The 22818-nt window shown below is 38.0% G+C and overlaps 1 protein-coding gene across 4 annotated transcripts; it reads left to right on the top strand.

Moving 5' to 3' along the window:
- Window positions 1–1401: 1401 nt before the first annotated feature.
- C1D (C1D nuclear receptor corepressor) lies at window positions 1402–22044 on the top strand. Of its 4 annotated transcripts, none has more exons than XM_061155172.1 (6): window positions 1440–1475; window positions 9741–9927; window positions 16438–16584; window positions 17281–17347; window positions 17796–17851; window positions 20446–22044. In XM_061155172.1, the coding sequence occupies exons 3-6, from the start codon at window positions 16447–16449 to the stop codon at window positions 20608–20610; spliced, it is 426 nt and encodes a 141-aa protein (XP_061011155.1). In that variant the 5' UTR covers window positions 1440–1475; window positions 9741–9927; window positions 16438–16446; the 3' UTR covers window positions 20611–22044. The 4 variants fall into 4 exon arrangements, with proteins under 4 accessions (XP_061011157.1, XP_061011155.1, XP_061011156.1 ...); XM_061155173.1 differs by having other exon boundaries at window positions 1442–1475; window positions 9791–9927; XM_061155174.1 differs by lacking the exon at window positions 9741–9927 and having other exon boundaries at window positions 1402–1475.
- Window positions 22045–22818: the final 774 nt, after the last annotated feature.

Here is a 22818-nt window from a genome sequence, read left to right on the forward strand (position 1 = left end):
AGCAACCAAGATCGGAGAACTGGTTTTCTTGAGTACAGTATAGATTAGTCTGGATGTTGTTGAACTCACATTGTGAGTTCCATGTTGTGTGTGTACTAGTCATGTGTTGTAGGATCACACTACAATTTGTGATATTTTAAGGTTAGTTTGTAATTATGACTCTAACAATATATAAAATCTGTAATCTTTTGAGATAATTCAAAAGATAAAGTGTTTAAAGAATAAATTGTTGGAACTGGCAATAAATGAAGAATTGAAGGATTTTGAAAATGTCACCATTTGTTTTAGCTAAAAGTTAAAAATGAATATTCTTAGCTTGCATAAATTGATGTGAAAACTCTTTCTATTCCCATCAGCTTATTTCTGTGAAACTAGTTTCCCTACTAAGTGTAAAAACAAAACAGAGGAACAGTTTGGATACTCACCACTCTCAACTGGAAGCCTTTTTAAAAAATCTTTTATTACTCCCACTAGATTGGAATAACAAATTAGAAGAAAGCTCATTTGAGACTTAAAAAACTTTAGATATTGACACACACCTCGTTTGTTCAAGGTGCTTTTATAGGCGTTTAAAATATGGAATCGTATTTCATACATAAATTTGTTAATCATGATTGTGAAATAATCAGGAATGTAAGAATGAACAATATGTACAGTCTTCGCAATTCCCCTATGCTCGTTTGATTGTATTTGTTGAAATGTAGTTCTCTGCTTATTGAAATAATTTGAAGTCTGGGCTTGTAGTTTGCCTATCTTCCCCTCACCCCCAGCAGTTTTTCAAATAACGTATTTTTACTGTATTTTACAAAAGTATCTCTGGGTGATGGATAGATTGGAAATCCGTCCTCTCACCACGGATAACTTGGAAAGCTGCTGTTGAAGCTAATAAGAGGCGGAAAATAGGAATGTAATAAGACCCTATGCCCTGAAATGAGTTTCAGCAGACGTAAAATAAAAACCAGGACAAAGCTTTAGTAACTAACATTTTTTTCTGGTTAAATAGGCTCAGCTTGTATTGTGGTATGCGTTGAAAGTGTTAGTCGCTCAGACCTGTCCGACTCTGTGACCCCTTGTGGGGCCGTAGCCCACCAAGCTCCTCTGTCCATGTAATTCTCAAGGCAAGAATTCTGGAGTAGGTTCCCATTTCCTTTTCCAGGGGATCTTCCCCACCTAGGGATCCAACCAGGGTCTCCTACATTGCAGGCAGATTCTCTACGGTCTGAGCCACCAGGGATACAAATCTAGAAAAACGGACCGGCGCCCCGCACCCCCAGCATACCCATTCCCTCCCACAACTTCAGACGGTGGGGTCAGAGAAGATCGCCCTTGAGGGCGGAAGGGAAGGGGCTAAAGGGGTGTGGCGAGAAGCGTGAGGTCATCGGAGAGCGCCGCTAGCCTGGCTCGTAGAGCCGGCGCGCCACCGACGTCACCACTGCCGACTGCTTTCCGGAAGGCAGACGTCGAAGGCCCGTGAGGTATTATTCTGAACTGGGGTTGGAATTTTTGTCGTGCTTCTGTCTAAGCCCGCTTCTCCTGGGAGCCCCTTGTCACGCTCCCGCTGACTGTGAGAAGCGGAGCCGTGCTGTCTAGTCTTCCGCGAGTGCGAGTGTTGGGGTAACCTGCAATGACGGTCCATTGCGGGACCCCCACTTCCGCTTTCTTAACCTTTCGCTCTTTTTCGGCTGTTAGCTCCGCCTCTCAAGTATTGGTGGGTGGAGAAATTAAAAGCTCGTGACTTCTCCGTTAATTTTCTGCTGCTTTCAAACCTGGTTGAGAGAGGAAAGTCGAAGTGGAAGGTGTAGGAGAGTAGCTTTCCCTTGTCATCCGCCTTTATCATTTAAGTACATGATCATTCCCTGCCTGCTGCAGCAATATTAACCCACCTGAGATGGGAAGCTAATTTTGATCCTAAGTTGAATTCTAATGGAATCTTTTAAAAGTGTTTTTCTTTGTGGTCCAGGAATAGTGCGATTCAAACTTGTGTTTGAAAATATCTTTAATGTCTTGCTGTTTGTTGACTGCAGTTCATTTTTGGCTTGATAAAGATGTCTCTGTCCCAATGAGATGTTTGCTGCCCACCTGTTAATCTTTTTGGACTGATAGTAGCGTGACCCGAGACTTAGCCGAATGTTGACTTTGGATCCGGAAATAACCAGATAATCCCTATTGAAACTCCGGGAACCGTTTGTGATTGATGGAAATGATATTGTTGAAAGAGAAAATAATGATAATGTGAACAGTGGTTTTTCAAAATAATCAAAACAGTTTCTATGTCATATTTCAGTTAGTGACTGTTTCCAAACTGTTGACCTTGCAAGTGTGGCTCTAAGCAGCCCCCAGTGGGTTGGGTGTTTGAACATTTTCACATTGGTAAAATAAAAACTAATATTACTAATTAATATATTGAGTCCTGAGACAGGCATTGTTCTAAAAACTTTACCTGTATTGTCCACTTAACCTGCACAGTACACCTGAGATGAGAATCTTGTCATAAGCAAATTCCATAGTTTTGGAAGGTAATTTTGCTGCTTCACATGAATAATTATGAAAACACTTCGAATGAAACTTTGGAATTAACAGAATTAATTTCATTGTAATCCGATTTAATTATTTGTCTCAATCTTAAGCAACATCTTTGTACTTTATATCTTTTTCTATTATGAGACCTCGGGATAATTTTGTTTTTAGAGGTTAGCATCTCTACCTTTTCTCTGGGATTTTACTTAAATATGAAGGAGAGTTACAAGTGACACTAGCATGGACTGTCTGCTAAAGACAATTTTTGGAGAGATCCTTGTATGGACGGTTCACTGTTATTTTCTAAGGTAATGCTGTGCAAAAAAGTCATTACGTTTATAGAATTCTGATGCAACATCTGCAGAGATCTCTCTAGTTTTCCTCCAAATAGTATATTGATTTGTTTCTGATTTAGTTCCTAATTGTATGTAACTGTGCTTGGCATAAGGATAGAAACAGCCCCGGGATACATTATTGTATATCTTGTATAATGTATATATTGTATATATACATTATTGTATATCTTCTTTTGAATCCACATGGTGACTATCCTAATCTGGTATTGAGATTCTCCAAAATTTGGTTCCAGTTTACTTTCATTGTTTTTAGTTAATGAACAGATAGTTACCAAATACTTAATATGTGGCAAGACTTTATGTTATATAATCATGTGGAGATAGATTGGGAAATAACCAGTGGAGAGTTTTGAGCAGAGGAGTGACATGATCTGACTTAGGTGTTTAACAGGATCACTCTGCCCTCTGTGTTAAGAGCAGCTTGTTGGAGAGAGGGGTAGGGCAAAGCCAGGAGACTAATTAAGAAGGTATTGTATTGATTCAAGATGAGGAGATAGTGTCTTCACAGCTGAAAGAAGTGACTGGTGCGTAGCCGTTCAATTTTGGCTGTACTTCATAGGTAAAGCTAACAGATTTGCTTATGGATTGAGTGTGGGTTGTAAAAGAGCTGTCCAGGTTTGGGACTTTGAGCAACTAGAAGGGTTAATTCCCATTAACCGAGAAGTGGAAAACTATGGGAGCAACAGGCTTGTGAGGAAGAATTGGGAGTTTATTATGATATGTTAAGTTTGAGATGTCTGTTAGTTATCCAGGTGGAGATGCTATAGGCAATTGAGTACCAGGTCTGGAATTCAGTGGGGAAGTCATTAGTGGAAAAGGTCAGTTGGGAGTAGTGAGATGGTAATTAAAATTGTGAGACTGGAGGCAGGTGCCAAAGGACTGTAAACAGAAAAGCATTAGACCTGAGTCCTTAGGCATTTTGGCTTTTATAGGTTTGGGGCATAAGGACCCAACAAAATAGACAGAACAGCCATCCGGGGACAAGGACAATTTTGAGAGGCTAGTGTTGTGGAATTCAGGGTGGAGTAACATGTTCACTGTTGTCAGATGCAGGTTATGGGTCAGATAAGTGAGGATTGACATTTTCAGGTTTATCTTGATAAACATAAGAAGGAGTGTTATTGATGGATAAATGACAACAGTATGGTAAATGTTAGGAACAAAAAGGAATAAGAGACTACTTTTGCTTGGGAGATATGGAAGTCTTTATAAAGAAGAGGGCATTTGACATGGGTTTTAAAAGATTAATAGGTTTTATTAGGCCCAGAAGACAGGGGAGGAAATCAGGGGAGGAGGTATTCCAAGCAGAGAAAGAAGCCGTCCTTCTCTCCCTTCAAGACCATACCTCCCAGTCAGCTGTTAAAGATGCTTTTGCAAGTCCTTTCTCTTGTGTCCATTAGCCAGTGCCTCATTTTGGATTACCATTCTTGCTGCAGGCCCACTGAACCCTCCTAAAAAAATTTACAAAAGACCCAAATTAATGATACCCTACTTCAACTGAGTCCTTTCTCGATTGCCTGACAGTTGCTTTATTTATCCCTATTTTCTTCCCAGATTGCTCAGTAGTAAAGAATCCACCTGCCAACACAGGGGACTCGGGTTCGATCCCTGGGTCAGGAAGCTCCCCTGGAGGAGGAAATGGCAACTCACTCCAGTATTCTTGCTGGGATAATCCCATGGACAGAGGAACCTGACTGGCTGCAGTCCATGGGCTTGTAAAGAATTGGACATGACTGAGCACATATGCACAAACTCACGAATGCACACTCACATATGCACATGACACACGAACTCTTTTCCCACCACATAGGCCTCAATGCCATGTGACTGTGTAACATTTACTTAGCGTTGACTGTGGGCTTCTCTGGTAGTTCAGGTGGTAAAGAATCCGCCTGCAGTGCAGGAGACCCTGTTTTGATTCCTGGGTCGGGAAGATCCCTGGAGATGGAAATGGCGACCTACTTCAGTGTTCTTGCCTGGGAAATCCCATGGACAGAGGAGCCTGGCAGGCTACAGTCTATAGGGTAGCGAAGAGTCGGACATGACTAAGCATCTAAGCACAGCACAGCGTTGACTCTAAGCCAGATACTCAGGAGTCATTTATTTAATAGATATTTATTCAACCTCTATGATATGCTGCCCTGACACTTAGAATGTATGTGAGCAGACTTGCCTTGCACCAAGGGGCTTACAGTCCAGTGTGGATGATGGACATTAATCAAATCACAGAAATACAAAATAACAACAATGATACGGAGAAAAATATGGTGCTGTGAGACTGTATCAGCAGTGGATATAACTTAATCTAAGGCAAGAGAGAAGGCTTCCTTGAGAAAGCATTGTTAATGAGGGAGCAGGCCAGACAGGGTGGCGGCTGGGAGTTCCCCAACAACTCAGGGAGGAGCTTCTACAGAGAACGAGGCTAGAAAGGCTCTTGTACCTTGAGAACACGGAGAAAGTGGTCTTAGGGTAGCTAGAAAATTTAGGTGTAGGGAAGGCAATGCGTTCATATGGTTCTTTGAATATAACAGAACTAAAGAATGTAGGTTTGATTGTAATTGCTAAGCTGGGTGGAAATGACATTTTATCTGGCATATTTGGGACTAAAGTAAAATCAGAATTTCAGATAGTTGAAATTTTTGTTTATATACGTATGTACTGTTGTATTACAGATATTATTTAGAAATCTTAGTTCTGAGAGTATGACATAAAATGTGCTCCTTCACTGTACTGCTTTGTTTTCCCAGAAGTAACCCTAGTTAAGGGTCTCTTTTGTATTTTTTAAGAAACTTACATAAAGAAGTATACCTCCACACTCATTTCTTTCTTCTTAAAAACAAGTGGGTTGTACTATGAATGCTATTCTTCAGTTTTTGCTCACTTAATATATTTCAGGAATTGAAGCTCTGCTTCTTATTTTTCTCTGCTACACAGTATTTTATTGAAGGAATATTTCATAAGTTATGTAGCCAGTTCTACTAATGAGCATGGAAGTTGTTTCTTGCTTTAAAGTGTATTTTAAGAAGTGTTGCAGTGGACATCCTTAAACATTATCTTGTGTGAAAATGTACATTTTCAGAAGTAAAATTGCTGGGTCAAAGACTTTGTGCATATACAATTTTAAAGCATAGGGCCAAGTTAGCACCCCAGAATGCTTGGTTTACACTCCAATTAATAGTGAATGAAAGGCTGTTTCTCCTCACCTTTGCCCATATTAAGTACTATCAATCTTTTTGATTTTTGCTTGTTTGACAGGTGAAAAATGGCATCTTGTTCTGGTGATTTATGTTTCTTTAATTATGAGTAAGATTGAGTAGCTTTCTTTATGCCTCTTGGTCATCTGGATTCCTTTATATGTGAACTGCTGATTTTCTTTGTTCATTTTTCTTTTGGGTTGTAGGTTTTTTTCCCCCCTATTTTATTTATTTTTGTTGGAGTATAGTTGCTTTAAAATTGCAGATATTCTTGTGTGTTGTTGTTAAGTTGATTTGCAGAGGCTTCTTTTATCTATCTTTATGTTGCAAATATTTTCCCCTAGTTTTTCATTTGACTGTAGGCTTGGTTTGTTTATTTTTGCATGCATACATTTTTGCAAGGACCAGGTAAAATGTACGGCATCAGGGTTTTTTTAAGAAGGAAATTTGTGACATTGTGAAAGTAATAGATACTGGAACAAAGCATTTGTTGGAAATGTTAGTAATATAAACCTCATTTGAGGCCACTGGCTCTGTAAGTTGTTCGGCAACTATCACAGCTGGTGAACACCCAGTAACCTATGTTCCCGTCAGTCCAGATTATATTTAGAATTAGAATGAGATTGTAGTCGAGTATTCTAGGCTATACTTTCTATGTAGGTGTTCCCCAATTTATGGACTAGGTTATATTCAAAAAGTTAATTGATGGGTTGACTATCTAATATTTCTAATAGAACTATTCTACATGGGTTCTTAACTTTGTTCTCAAAGCATGATTAATCCGTGAAGACTAGCTTTTTTTTTTTTTAAGATAAATTCAACGTGTTCTTTAATTTTACCCCATATATGTTATTGTGTTTGTGTGTATGTGCTTAGTTGCGTGTGACTCTTTGCGACCCCTTGAACTGTAGCCTGCCAGGCTCTTCTGTCCATGGGATTTTCCAGGCAAGAATACTGGCGTGAGTTGCCATTTCCTCCTCTAGGGAATCTTCCTGACCCAGGGATCGAACCTGCATCTGTTGCATGGCAGTTGGGTTCTTTGCCACCGTACCACCTGGGAAGCCCATGTGTGTCAATCAGTGTCTGATAGGAGTATTTTCTTATGTAACTGTGATGTCATTTTTATAGCTGAATTCTAATTTCCTAGCAAAATTCTGAATAATTTCTTAGTGTCATCCAATACCTGATCCAGATTCAGGATTCTTTCTTTCAAAGATATCTTTTTACACTCAATTTATTTGAATCAAGATCCACACAAGGTCTGCACATTCTGTTTGATTGTTAGATTTAAAGGTAGATCTGTTTTTTTCTCTCCCTTCTCTCCCTTTTCTTAGTTTTTCTTCATGTCATTTACCTGTTATGGAAATCAGGTCAGTTTTCCTGTCCAGTATTTCTCATTCCAGATTTGTGTATTTGCTTTCTTGTGGTGTGAACTTCTCTATCTTCCATATTTTCTGTAAATTGGAAGTTAGCGCCACAGGCTCAATTATATTCAGATTCAGCTTCTCAGGGGAGTCGGAAGTGCCACACGGATGGTGCTGTGTTTGTCACAGTGCTTCACATCAGGAGGTTCATGATGTGTTTATGTCCTGCTTGGGGTGGTGCAGAGTCATTTGTGGGTTCAGGTATTAACAGTCTTACTCTTCTGTTGTAAGCTTCCCCTTTTATCTGTGATCAGTATCTGAGTCAGTAATTTCACTAGGGGTTACAAAATGATGACTTTTTAAAAAAATTTTTTATTTTTATTTATTTATTTATTTTTTAAAGTTATCATTTCTTCCACATTTGTTAACTGGAATTTGAACTCTGGTTTTGTTACTTGGGTACCTGATGGTCATCAATAACATGGCTATTGTGGAAAAATGCTGTCAGAGCAGCAATTTGTGGTGCCAGGAATATACCTTTTCTGGCTGTAGTTCTGGAGGCTTACAGCAGTGTGATGGTCTTTTAGATTCATCACCTTGGCTAGGCTGCAGCCCCCAGACATTCAGTCCAGCACCACACTAGGCATTGCTCTGAAGGTATTTGTAGATATAATTGAAATACACAAACAGTTGACTTTAAATTAAGGAAATTATTCTAGGTAATCTGAGTGGGCTTGATCCAGTTAATTGGAAGGCTTTAGAAGCAGAGCTGAGGCTTCCTTGACGAAAAAGTTCCACCTGTGGATAGCAGTTTTGGCTTGCAGCCAAGAGTTCCAGCATGTTCTTTCTTGCTTGCCTGCCCTGCAGATTTCAGTGTTACTTAGCCAGCCTCCACAATTGCACGAACCAGTTTCTTGCAGTAGTACATCTCTTCAGACTACCTCCTACTGGTTCTGCTGCTGTGGTTGTGTCTCAGCTGGTATTGGGAGCCACTTCCTCGGCTCTCCTGTTCTCTGACAAAGTCAGGTGAGGAGTAGTGAGAATCTCCTTTTGTTTAGGGTAACCCTATAATTTGTTGCTCAGACTGGGACTTCTGAGAGAGAAATGGGGAGCAGAGCAGATGATGAGCTGAAACAGCAGGCGTAAATGAGGACTGTCATGGGCAAGTTGAGACATAAAGCCATTCTGGTGACACATCAGTATGACACCACCTCCTTAGGGGGCTTGTAATCAAAGTGAAATAAATCAGCAGGTGTCACCAGATCGTGTTTTAGGTGACATGAGAACGTGTAGTCGTGTTCACCTAGACGGAGAGAATGGAAGGATGTCGCTCGGAGAAGTCTTATCCACTAAAGGAAACCTGATCTTACCTGCAAAGATAAGCAGGGTTAGTACAGAGTGAAGTGGGAAGGGCAGTTCCTGTGTCGAGAACCAGATGGGCAAAAGATATTTGGAAAGTTGCCAAGGTGGCTACAGCCTTAGGATTGGAAGAGGGGAAAAATGAAACATGAGGCTATTCAGACAAATAGGGGCCACTGGAAATGAGCTTGACATCCATATAAGGGGTTTGGAATTTATCTTCAAGGTAGCCGGGAGCTAATGCAGTTATTTGAAGCAGGGGTGTACCATGACCAGACTATCATTACAGAAAAGTCATGTTTTGTAACATCTTAAAGTTGAGAGTGGAGAAAAACTGACAGTAGGGAGACTGCCTTAAATGACTTAGTGAAATTTAGTGAGAACGGAGGAGAGCTTGTGGCTCAAGGAGATTAAGAGGCTGAATTGGCAGGACTGGTGGGACTGGGACCTGAGGAAGGGTGAGGATGACTCCAGGTTCCTGGCTGCACTGAGCTCCCTGAAGCAGAGGATGGAGGGGAGGAGGTCAGGGATGATGTCCTGTCCCCCTCCTTTTCTCTGGTGGGTGTTGCGGCTCTCATCACTGGCAGGAGTGGAGGGAAGGAATGGCATTTCATCCTGTAGGGGTTGCTTGTAGGGATTCTGCCCTCTGTCCCTGCGTCTCAGCCAGACATTCCTGAGAGAAGGAGAGAGGCAGCTTCTCTCTGGCCCTCTTCCACTTTCTCCACTTCTGCGGTCGACACTCTAGAAGGAAGGTAGAGGGGTGAGGACTGCCTATGGCACCAGCCAGGGAGTGAGGAGCAGTGGGTGAGTTCTGTTTTTCTTTCTCTTCTTTGGAGTTTCACCACGCACAATCTTGGGCAAGTTACGGAACCTCGTGTGGTTCCATGTGTAGTCTGTGAGGAGTAATGAAGAATTGTGTGTGGATGCTGAGAGTAATGCCCGGTTCACAGGCGGTGGAGTTCAGATGTTGGCTGCTGCTCCTGATTCTGTCCGTTCACAGCTTCATCACGGCATCCGAGTAACGAAGGGGACAGAGGGCAGTGACTGCAGCTCCTTCCTTGCAGTGCTTCCTGTGGGAGGAGCAGATGCTCAGGAACTGTCTGTGTAAAATGTTTGAAGAAATCATTTGAATTGGAGGTAATTTCTGGTATTAGAACAATCTTTATTTTCCAATCTACATTGCCTTTGTTTTTTAGTTAGGAAAAAGGCAAGTGGTTTGGTTCAGATTTAATGAGAGTCATTATTCTTACTTACTGCCTTGCTTTCAGTGTTCACCCTAACCCATTTCAACAATAAATAACTACTTGCTTGTTGGGGCTTAGGGACAGGGAATAATTGCAGGAAAAATCTATGTCATGATTCTTGAGGGGAAATATTTTCTAATAGAAAAATCAGATGAAAAATTTCACATTTAAATAAACGTCTTTTTGTGTTTTCTATACTTACAGTATTTGTTAAAAGCCAAAATGCATTATTAAAGTATGCCTTTTTAAATTTAATGATTGTTTATTTTTATTATGATTTTAATACATGTGTTTTGAAATAACAAAGTTTGAACAATGAAGAGTGAAGAGTGGATAACATGAGTCTGCGCTGATCCCATTCCCTAATTCCTACCCCTTCTGAGAGAGAATGGCTGATTTTGTATGTCTCCTTCCAGAGGTTTTTCAACATTTGTTGTTGTTCAGTCACTAAGTCATGTTCGACTCTGCCACTCCGTGGACTGCAGCACACCAGTCCCTCACTGTCTCCGGAGGTTTGCTCAAATTGACATCCATTGAATCAGTAATGCTTTCTAACCATCTCATCCTCCGCCACCTCCTTCTCCTTTTGCCTTCCATCTTTCCCAGCATCAGGGTCTTTTCCAGTGAGTCAGCTCCTCATATCAGGTGGCCAAAGTATTGGAGCTTCAGCTTCAGCATCAGTCCTTCCAGTGAATATTTAGGGTTGATTTCCTATAGGAAATCTCCTTGCTGTTCAAAGGACTCTCAGGAGTCTTCTTCAGCACCACGTATCTACATATATTTAATTGCATCTGTGTTATGTGTTACAGAATATGTTCTATGACTTTTTTCACAACTTACTGTGTATTACTATATAAAGGTTGGGAAGGGAAATGGCAACCCACTCCAGTATTCTTGCCTGGAGAATCCCAGGGACAGAGGAGCCTGGTGGGCTGCCATCTGTGGGGTCGCACAGAGTTGGACACAACTGAAGTGACTTAGCAGCAGCATGTAAAGATTAACTTCTTTATTTTTACTATTATCTTGGATGGATGTGGTGTAATTCACTTAACTGTTCCCCTGTTAATGACTATTTAGATTATTCTCAGTTTTTGTTCTATATAGTTTCTTCATTCAACAAATGTGTTATCAACTGCCTGGCAGTGCTAATGAACAAGACACAAAAATTCCTGCTCTCATGTGTCAGTATTTACTGTCTTTTGGAGGTAGACAGACAATAAGTGAAATATATCAGATGCTGTTGAGGACTGTAAGAGAAGGAGATAGGAAGCTCTGGAATGAGAGGAGGGGTGTGCATTTTAAATAGGGTGGTCAGGAAAGCTTTATAAGTAGTAGACAGCATTTGAGTAGAGATGTAGCAAAGGTGAAGTCGTGAGCTCTGAAGCCACTGGTTCTGGAGAAACGTTTCTAGGAAGGAGAGGAGTCCAAAGGCTCTGAGGTAGGGGTGAGCCCGATAAAAAGAGCAGTGAGGCCTTCATGGCGGGAGTGGAGTGAGCTGGGGCAGAGTGAGAGGAGATAAGGTCACAGAAGAAGTAGCAGAGAGTCAGGGCTTTTTCAGTCAACATAAGGACTTTGTCTCTTCCTGAGTGAAGCAGCAAGCCTTTAAAGGTTTCCAAGCGGAGGCTTGTGGGAGTCTGACTTAGATTTGGGATGATCGTTTGCTTTCTTGATAATAAACTATTGGAATAGAAACAAGGAGGCCGTTTAGTAGGCTGTTGAAACAATCCCAGCAAGACATAATGATGGCTCAGACTAGTTTGGACCAGGGTGGTAGCAGTGAAGGTGGTAGGACGTGGTTATATTCTGAATGTTTTAAAGATAGGGTGGGAGAGAAGAGTCAAGGATCATTCTGTAACTTTCAGTTCAGTTCAGTTCAGTTCAGTTCAGTCGCCCAGTCGTGTCCGACTCTTTGCGACCCCATGAATCACAGTACACCAGGCCTCCCTGTCCATCACAAACTCCCGGAGTTTACTCAAACTCATGCCCATCAAGTCAGTGATGCCATCCAGCCATCTCATCCTCTGTCGTCCCCTTCTCCTCCTGCCCCCAATCCCTCCCAGCATCAGGGTCTTTTCCAATGAGTCAACTCTTCGCTTGAGGTGGCCAAAGTATTGGAGTTTCAGCTACAGCATCAGTCCTTCCAATGAACACCCAGGACTGATGTCCTGTAGGCTGGACTGGTTGTATCTCCTTGCAGTCCAAGGGACTCTCAAGAGTCTTCTCCAACACCACAGTTCAAAAGCATCAATTTTTCAGCACTCAGCTTTCTTCACAGTCCAACTCTCACATCCATACATGACCACTGGAAAAGCCATAGCCTTGACCAGATGGACCTTTATTGGCAAAGTAATGTCTCTGCTTTTTAATATGCTGTCTAGGTTGGTCATAACTTTCCTTCCAACGAGTAAGCGTCTTTTAATTTCATGGCTGCAGTCACCATCTGCAGTGATTTTGGAGCCCCCCAAAATAAAGTCTGACACTGTTTCCACTGTCTCCTTATCTATTTCCCATGAGGTGATGGGACCAAATGCCATGATCTTAGTTTTCTGAATGTTGAGCTTTAAGCCAACTTTTTCACTCTCCTCTTTCACTTTCATCAAGAGGCTCTTTAGTTCCTCTTCACTTTCTGCCATAAGGGTGGTGTCATCTGCATATCTGAGGTTATTGATCCTTCTCCCTGCAATCTTAATTCCAGCTGGTGCTTCTTCCAGCCCCGTGTTTCTCATGATGTATTCTGCATATAAGTTAAATAAGCAGGGTGACAATATACAGCCTTGATGTACTCCTTTTCCTATTTGGAACCAGTCTGTTGTTCCATGTCCAGTTCTAACTGTTGCTTGCTGACCTGCATACAGGTTTCTCAAGAGGCAGGTCAGGTGGTCTGGTATTCCCATCTCCTTCAGAATTTTCCATAGTTTATTGTGATCCACACAGTCGAAGGCTTTGGCTTAGTCAATAAAGCAGAAATAGATGTTTTTCTGGAACTCTCTTGCTTTTTCAATGATCCAGCAGGCCTGAGCATTTGAAAAGGTGGAGTTGCCATAAAATGAAATGCGGAAGACCGCAGTAAGCAAGATTAGTTTCTTTTTTTTTAATTGAAGTATATGTGCGCTCAATTGCTTCAGTTGTGTCCGACTCTTTTGTGAGTCTTTCTGACTCTTGTGAGCCTATGGACTGTAGCCCGCCAGGCTGCTCTGTCCTTGGCTTTCTCCAGCAAGAATATTGGAGTGGGTTGCCATGCCCTGTTCCAAGGGATCTTCCTGACCCCGGGATTGAACCCTCGTCTCCTGTGTCTCCTGCATTGCAGGCGGATTCTTTACCCACTGAGCCACCTGGTATAGTTGATTTATATTGTGGTAGTTTCAGGTATATATCAAAGTGATTTGATATGAGTTTGTTCTAAAAGGGAGATGGAATATGGGACTTTAGCTGGAGTGGGGGATATGAAGTCAAGGTGTTTGTTTCTTGTTTAAGATGGAGGATGAAAGGTTTTAAGTTGATGGGTAATGACCCCACCAGGGAGAAAAATGGATGAGAGGCAGAGTTCCCACTTGAAAAGTTTGAGGAGTCCATTTTAACAATTTTTTTATGCATGCATACAAGGATTTCTGTAGGCTGCTTTCTAAAGAGAATTTCCTGAGTCAAAGAGTGTGTGCATTTAAGAAATCTGTACCAGTTTATATTCTGCCTCTAGTGTAAACCCTTGCTAACGCCGAATTTTGCCAGTCTTTAAAATTATTGCTGGTCTTATGAGTGAGATTTTCATTATTTTAATCTTTTATGCTTTGTAGGAAGTTTTTATATCATTTAACTAATCTTTTGTTGTGTTTTGGCAAATATTTTCTCCCAGACTGTTTCTTGCCTTTTAACTTTGCTTAAGGTATACTTTTACAATACATATTTTTTTTTTCAGTTTTTATGTAGTTAAGTCTGTCAGCCATTTCCTTTTATAGCATTTGGGTTTCATTTGGATCATGTAAATATTTTATATAATCTTTTAATACATTTATACAGAATTTACCTTTAAATTCATCTGGAGTTTATTTTTGTGTATGTCATGAAATAGGTATCTTAAGTTTTTCATCTCTTTTTGTGGTCTTAAACAGTTAAATACCATAAGGATTAACTGTTTTTTGAAGGTTTGGAAGAAATTACCTATAATATCTTCTAGACTTGAAACTTTTTAGGAGCATAGATTTTTGACTTCTTAAAAATTTTTTTTGGTCTGTTATTAATGATCTGTTTGGTTTATGTACTTCCTTTTAGGTTAGATTTGATAACTGGGTTCCCCCCCCCGCCCCGCCGACCCGGTACCTCATCCTTATTAGTCAGATTTTTCAAATTTATTGGTTTAAAATTCTATGTAACGAAAAATACCATCTCTATATTTATGTCTTACACGTTTATCTGGACAGTAGATGCTGGAGCTGTCCTTTTGCACATCTGGAGGTTGGCTCAGCTGCTTTCAGCCCTCAGGGTTCAGCCCTTACTGTCCTTCATCTTGGGTTTGTTCCTGGGTTCTCCTATTTGGTCTGTAAAGGCTGTATTCTCCTTGCTTCTGTTTCCTATCAGTCTAATCTCATTTGCTGTTTAGTTTATAAAAATGTCTGCTGTTGAGGTCTGCTGATGGATAGGTGCGCTTCTTTGTTTCAGCATTACTGTGGATTTATTTTTGTATTTCTTCTGTCATTTTGGAGAGATTTTTGGGGGGCGGGATGAGAGGCAAGTCCATGGTTGTAGTTATTAGCCTTTTGAAACAGGAAGTCACACTCTCTCCTGTGTGGTTTTCTTTTCTCATAGTCCTTTGTTTAATTGCTGTTTGCACAGTAGTTGATAGTAATTTTATAGCATGTGTAGTGATGGTCTCCTGCACTTCATCTTTTTTTTTTTTTTTAAATTTTAAATGAAACCAGATGTCTCTAGACTTGTTGAATTGAAATGTTGATGTATTATCACTAAATAATCAAATAGTACTTTTAAAGCTTAAATGACATAGTCATAACATTTAGAACTATTAGGGACTTTACAGATCATTAGACCAACTGCCTTTTTATATGAATGAGGTATTTGGGGCCCAGAGAGATACAGTGATTTATCTAAGGTGACAAAGCCAGTGAGCAGGCAAGATGGAAAGCCTGAGTCTGTTTACTTCAAACTGGTTATGCTCTTTGCTATTTTACACATTCTTGATGTTCTCCTTAGTGATGTAATGAAGGAGGAATTTTCAGCTAATAACATTTTTTTAACCTAAGGATGGTACATGTGGCTTGGAATTGCTTCTGAAATTTGATCTTAGATAATGATATTAAATACAGTGATGTGGAGTTTTCTTTTTCTCATATAGATATTAAATATTGTTATAAGGTAAATCTGAATTTTAACTAATGGGCTGTCAAAGTATGCTCTGGCCTAAATAAAAACCATGTAGTTTATTTCTCCTAAGTTTCCTCTTTTCTGCTTATAGGCTTTATCTGATTTATGGCCTCTTGAATTTCTTACTAATATTTTAAGCTTAAGGAATATGTATATATACATATAAATATAGGCTTGAAAAGTGATTTTAGTGATAAATGATTGTAAGGTTCTTCAGACCCAAGATTTCTAATTTTTTGGTTTAATATGCTGAGTTCAAATGCCTAATTCAAATTCTAAATTCAATGCCTGAATTTAGAAGTGCTAAAATATGTTTTCCAAAGAAAGTGCTTTGCTTATCATTGTTTTCGACAAGCATTAGGGGGTAGGATATATTTACTTACCACACTTTCATTGCTTTGCTTAGTCTTTAACATCAGCCAGCCCTTGGCTTCCCTGGTGGTTCAGATGATAGTGTCTGCCTGCAATGCAGGAGGGGACCCGGGTTTAATCCCTGGGTCAGGAAGATCCCCTGGAGAAGGAAATGGCAACCCACTCCAGTACTCGTGCCTGGGAAATTCCATGGACAGAGGAGCCTAGTAGGCTGCAGCCTATGGGGTCGCAGAGTCAGACACGACTGAGCGACTTCACTTTCTTTCTTTATTTTTTTAACATCAACAAAGATTTTTCAAAATGTAGAGTATTTATCATTGATATAACATATTTGGTAGTCATGTCTCAGTTATTGAGAAGCATTGAGGGATTGATAGGTGTAGCATTAATGAACTTGGGTGGGTCCCCTCCTGGGACCCCCCTCTTTCTTACCACCCCACCCCCCCCTGCCCCTGACCCCACCAAGCAACTTAAGAAGAGGGTAAGTTTGAACATGGTTGCTCCAGAATTATATTCTAAGAAGATTAGTTAAATTATCTTCAGATTTTAACTCTTTTAGCAGTTTTGAAATACATGATATGACCTATTGATTTTTTTAATAACCTAGTGAGCAATCTCTGTCTCCAATGTGAATTTTAAGAATTTAATTTTTTTCCAGTTGATCGTAATGGCAGGTGAAGGAATTAATGAAGACTATCCAGTAGAAATTCATGAATATTTATCAGCATTTGAGAATTCCATTGGTGCTGTGGATGAAATGCTGAAGACCATGATGTCTGTTTCTAGAAATGAGTTGTTGCAGAAGGTATTTTAAGTAATTTCTATTATGCCCCTTTCCCCCTTTTTCCCCCCTCTATGTTTTTAAGTGTTTAGATATCTTTAGGGGGAAAATACAACAAAACTCCAACCTTAGAAAATGCCTCTTAACTATATTTTTATTTTGACTTGGTTTTGAATTAAAAAAAGCACTCCCCACATTCTTTCTGACAGACTCTTATCTTTGACCTTTTAAGTATTACTGTGATGTTATCAGGGTTTCTGGAAACTCTATAGGACAGAAAGAGTAAATTGACTTTGACAGTCTAAAACAAATCTCATTATGTTTCTTCTGTCTTTGGTATTGCCTAAGCATTTTAGCCTGCTTCTTATACATAAATGCATCATGTACAATGTTTATATTGACAAATTACTTTTGACATACAAAGCCCAGATTGTAACTCCTGAAATTAAAGTAATTCAAAAGAACTTCTTTTTTTGTTTTTGAATTTTACACATTCCTTGTTTAACTAAAGATGATACCCTGAAGTGAAAATTTGTGGGCAAAAATCATCAATTAACAAAACTTTACTTTCTCAAATTATTTCCAGATTATTTGGTTATTGGATTATAGGAAGTGAAAAAAGCATTTCTTTGATACATTGTGCTTGGTTAGCGTTTAAAATATTTGATGGTACTCAAAGTTTATATTTCTTTTTTCTTTCTCTTTCTCTTTTTTTAATAGTTGGACCCACTTGAACAGGCAAAAGTGGATTTAGTTTCTGCTTACACACTAAATTCAATGTTTTGGGGTATGTATATTACTTTGGAATTAATTATAAAGCAGATTATTTATTGTGTTAAAGGTGACATTTTAAAAAATGCTAACAATTTATATACAGTTATACTTTATGGCCGGAGAAGACAGTGGCAATCCACTCCAGTACTCTGGCCTGGAAAATCCCATGGACGGAGGAGCCTGGTGGGCTGCAGTCCATGGGGTCGCAAAGAGTCGGACACGACTGAAGCGACTTAGCAGCAGCAGCATACTTTATGACAGTTTTAATTGTCAAGTATTTATTTCTTTTAAATCAGAATACCAGATGCCTATGAGCCACACATACATTTAGAATTACAAAGAGGTTGAATAATTTAAGATTTAATTAATCATTTCTGTGACATTTCTTTTTTTGTAACAAGTTTCTTTAATGCCTTTATTAATATATACCCATTTCATTCTATGAAATCTTTCTCTTGTAGTTTATTTGGCAACCCAGGGAGTCAATCCCAAGGAACATCCAGTAAAGCAGGAATTGGTAAGATTGCCGTGGATTGATTTCTTTTATTTTACGTGTATGTCTGTTGTAGTGTTCTTGCAGTTAAAATTAGAGTACCTTTATCACGCTAATTGTGGAGAACGAAATTATTTAGGGTTGAAATTATGAAAGTGACCCAGATTTCATTGTGTCTTTAGTTTCTCTTTCTCTCACCTTTGTCAGAGAATGGTGTTCCATATATTATATATATCTCTGGATGGGAAAATGTTACGATTCTAGTAATTATTTATAACTTCTATATTATTTTTCCTATAAATTCTTGAAATCCTGTTCATCTCTACAACTGCCTTTTTAAAAAAAAAGAAAACTCTTACACAATTCTTAAAAGTATATTCTAGTTGATTTACTAGCAAAGACGGGAAAGTTTCTCCTCCACCTTTTCAATTCTTCCATTAATTCATTTTCTCAGCAGTAAAGAATCCAGTTCAGCAACAAAGCTAAAAGCTTTTTTGGCACCAGTTGTATGTGTACTGTCCAGTAATTCTGCATTAGTGACATATTTATAACCTGTAATAAATCTTCTAGGTTTGTCTTTGTATTCCATTTAGATGTATAAGTACAGTATATAAGGTCTGGTATCTTGGAGTTTTTGCTGACTTCAAAAATTAATCAAATCATTCAGTTTGAAAGAAAAAATTTAGAAATCAAACATAAGGTTACCTTCTTGACTTGGCTTTATGAATAAGAATGTTAATAAATTTATTCTTTGTGTTTATAAAATATAAGGTAAATATATATGTGAAATACACTTGACACTGTATTATTGCTCTAAAGTCTTAAGGTGGTTGATATGTATGTATTTTATAACTTAGTAAAGTACTTGGTCATTTATTTTAAAAAAATGAGTAAAGCCAGATATGTTGTCTTCAATTTTTAAATGTACAGACTGAGACCTTTTCTTCTTTTAAATTTCTTGGAGGAAAAGTAAAAAATAAATATTTTTTAAAATACAGAAATTGTGAAAAATACTTAGAGCAAAATATATAAAGCAATATGGTCCATAGATCTTGATTTGACAAATGAGATTGGCCTTAAATCTTAGGAAGAATGCACTGTATCATCTGTGTTCAACTTTCTAATGCAGCCTTTATGTTTATAAAATTCTTCTTTTTTCTCTTAAAAACAAAGTTATTTGGAGTAGTTTAGTACTTGATTCTATCATCTGTCTTCTTTTCTCTCAGAATCCACTTTATGCAGGAGTGCATTCATATTTTGGACAAGGGTGGACAAATTAACAGCATCCATAAACCTATTCCCCTTTTCTGACTTTGTGACAGATGTCACTAATTGATCACAGAGTTAGGGTGTGAGAAGAAGCCTATCTGCTGTCTATATCATGAATGGGGAAAGGCATTGAAAATAGTCAATTCATTCATTCAGAAAATATCTGAGTGCCCACTAGAAGCCAGGCTTTATTTCCAAGCGAGATAGTTCCTCAGGGAGTAAAGCCACTAAAATATGCCTGCCTTTGTGGCAGGTACCACCCTATCTGGTGGTGGGAAACAAGCAACACATAATACGTATGTGTGAACACACAGTATGTTAGAAGGTTATATTGCGGGGATAAAGAAGTAGCACAGGGTAAGAGGCACTGGACTACTTGAGTAGGATTGCCATTTTCAGTCATGACTATTGAACTATTAGCAAGGTGATGGAAGGAAGAGAGGGTGTAGTGTTGTGAGGGATGATCAATTTGGGGAGGGCTGGGCTGGTGTGTGAGTGAGGACTTTAACTCATGAGAGGGTTTTGAGTAGAGTTGTTTTTTAAACTTAAAAAATCCTAAGGTTCTGCATTTTTATGTGTATGTTTATAAAACTGTTTTGATAATTTAATGAAACTTGCTTTTAAGTGGTGATCAATCATTTACTATTTTGTGGTGCTCACACCTTTGTTTCTCTAATTGAAGTAGAGAAATAAGCCTTTATTCTGATTAATGGCCTCAGAAGATTCAAAGTGGTACAGAAACCTAGTATGTTTCTCACTGTGTAAAGTCTGATAAGAGCCGTAGATTTCATTAGAAAATATCCTGTGCTTATCAGTCAGAACTATGACATTGGCTAAAAAGATCTTGTATTTTCATTCTACTTAGTTTAATTGCGACACTAGAAGATAACACAAAAAAACAAATAGTTAAAATGCTGCCTTAGCTGTTTCCTGTTTCACATAATTTCTGGAGAATTTAGTTTGTGTACTGTAAGCCTGTGAAAGTTCTATTTTAGATTATAGACTTCAGATACAAGATAGTATATGGATTTAGGTAAATTAAAAAATTTAATGTAACCACATATAAACATTTCAGGGTTTCTATCTCTGTAGTGTCTAGGTTTTCCTCTTTTGAAACACTCAGAACACTTCTGAAATGACTTTCTAATGTCTGTGTTTCCCCTAGACTGAGACTCCAGGAGAAAGTGGAGTATGTTTATCCTGTTCACTTTGCACTTAACTAGCACCACTTAATAGGCAATAAATACATAGTTGTTGAATTTAACTGAGGTGTAGTATAATACAGCTTAGTAGTGGTGAACAGCTTGGTAAATCTATTGCCTTTTTTTCTTTTTTTTCTTATTTTTAAGGAGAGAATCAGAGTATACATGAACAGAGTCAAGGAAATAACAGACAAGAAAAAGGCTGGCAAGCTGGACAGGGGTGCGGCTTCAAGATTTGTAAAAAATGCCCTTTGGGAACCAAAACCTAAAAATGCATCCAAAGTTGCCAATAAAGGAAAAAGTAAAAATTAACCTTTCAGTTTTGATGTACACATATTTTAAAAGTACATAATTTTTATTGTTTTCCATAAAAATGGATGATGATTATGTGGCACTGTAAGGTTTAAATGTATTCCTTATTGAATTCATGTATAAAACTTGCATTTGAAATTCATAATGGTAAAAACTTTTCCCTCCAGAAAGATTGTTATCTTTATTGGTTTTCCTATAGAACACTATGAGGTTTTTAACATTGCTGTGTATATATATATATATATTTAAATGTTTTATTTTGTATGGGAGTATAGCTGATTAATAATGTGATAGTTTCAGGTGGACAGGGAAGGGACTCAGCCCTACATATACATGAATCAATTCTCCCCCAAACTCCTCTCCCATATAGTAGGTCCTTGTTGGTTATGCGTTTTACCTTTATGCATACATTTACAGCAGTGTGTACATGTAATCCCAAGCAACATTGTAGTATATTTTATATTTATATTTTACTGCCTCTTGACCAGACTCTTATTTGCTTAGGTCAGTCTTTCAAAGCCATTTTATAAGCAACTATTAAGTTTAAGTTAAATGTTCCTCATAAACATTTGTCTGTTTCAATGAATAATGATTTTATGACGTATGCTGAAGTTATAAATACATCTGTTCTCACTATATGATATTAAGAAAGAGTGAAATGACTTAAATGTCCATTTTTTCTCTGTAGTTATTTCATTATGCTTTCATGATTTTGGGAATTACTGCTTTTTGTGGTATTTGAAGTATGAAATTAAGACTTTAAGGTTATTCTTTAATTCTTGGCACTTTGCCACTATGTCCCATTTAAAGTAAAATACATTCTCATTAACTTTAGATGGGAAATGAGGTTGTATATTGATGGCTGAATTTTGACATAATAGCTATACCCTATCAAAGCTATTAATGTATGGCTGACCTGTTTTTAATTTTTCTCTTTTGAGTAAATGTTTCCTTGAAATTAGGAAGGTCGGTTTTAGAAGTCCTTAGAAGTGGAGGAATCCATGAGTTTTTGTTCTTTGTCCATAGTGCCGGTAGTTAACTTGGCCTCAATTTTTTCAGATTTTTTTAAAATATTTATGAGGGTATAACAAGTATGTACAAGTATTTTGGAACAACTTTGTATGTTATATAATGCCACTTAATCAGAGGAGAAATCTGAAGGAGAGTACGTTGTATTTATATTCTGATTTGTTTTTCTGTAATATTTGTTAGTGAGAATTCTAAATATTAAAACTTTTTAAATGTCTAAGCCCAAGAATTTTAATTATATACCTTTAATGCTTTCAGTCTTTGAATTCACATCATTATGTATAGGAATGCCAAATACAGTAAAGTACTTGTACTTTAATTTTTGAAAAAGAAGTTGTTAAAATTTTCTGTGTGATTAATTCCCCATAAGTAACCTTGAATAAATGGATTTCTTGATTTATGATAGCAGATATTGGAAATGGTCTTAAAATATAATGGATTTTGTAAAGCATGTTGAACTCTTTCTATGACACATGAAGAGGAAATCACTGATGAATGCAGAAGTCTTCTGGCTCAGATGTCAGGCAATTTTTGAAGTAGAAGAACATTTATAGTTATTTCACTCCTTGTTTTACCTTTATCTCTTCTAAATTCCAATTTTTTTAAAGTAACTTCATGAGAGAAATAAATGTTATTAATATCAAGTGTAGTGGCTTTGTTATTTATTGCAAAGAAGGTTATGACTTGCATTTCTGTATGTTTTTTGACTTCATCAAGAAAAAAAGGTTGAATGAAAAATGTCACAGAGTTGCAGAAAATCATTGGCCAAGTTACTGGGTTGTGAAAGTCCAGCTCTTCATTCTCTTATTTTTTTTTTAAACTATTTTATATTGGTTGGTTGGTTAACAACAGTTGGTTAACAGTATTGTGATAGTTTCAGGTCTGCTTTTTATTCTCTTAAACTGGAAATTCTTTAGTGAATAATTCTTTTAAGTGTTTATCAGAAGTAAAAAAAAGCAGTTTGATTGTGTTCCATTTTATTAGGTATGATTTTAAATACTATTGCTTAGCACATAGTAAAGAGCTGAATGATAGTAAGTGCACTGGGTTGCTTATTTTCTATTTATTCATTTCACAGATATTACACCTAATGACATTTACATTGCTAAATACTGTGTTAGGTTCCAGATAAGACTACTCTGGCCTTTATTCTATTTTAAGAAAGTATTACAAAAAAAC

The sequence above is a fragment of the Dama dama genome, chromosome 11 (assembly GCF_033118175.1).
Source record: "Dama dama isolate Ldn47 chromosome 11, ASM3311817v1, whole genome shotgun sequence".
NCBI lineage: Eukaryota > Metazoa > Chordata > Mammalia > Artiodactyla > Cervidae > Dama > Dama dama.

What these genes read in the sequence shown, in the direction of transcription:
- C1D (XM_061155171.1), top strand. Translation starts at nt 2,799, where the DNA reads ATGGACGGTTCACTGTTATTTTCTAAG. An exon ending in GAAATGAGTTGTTGCAGAAG is followed by an intron (nt 16,585 to 17,280) that starts GTATTTTAAGTA and finishes TTTTTTTAATAG; the next exon opens with TTGGACCCACTTGAACAGGC. An exon ending in ACTAAATTCAATGTTTTGGG is followed by an intron (nt 17,348 to 17,795) that starts GTATGTATATTA and finishes TTTCTCTTGTAG; the next exon opens with TTTATTTGGCAACCCAGGGA.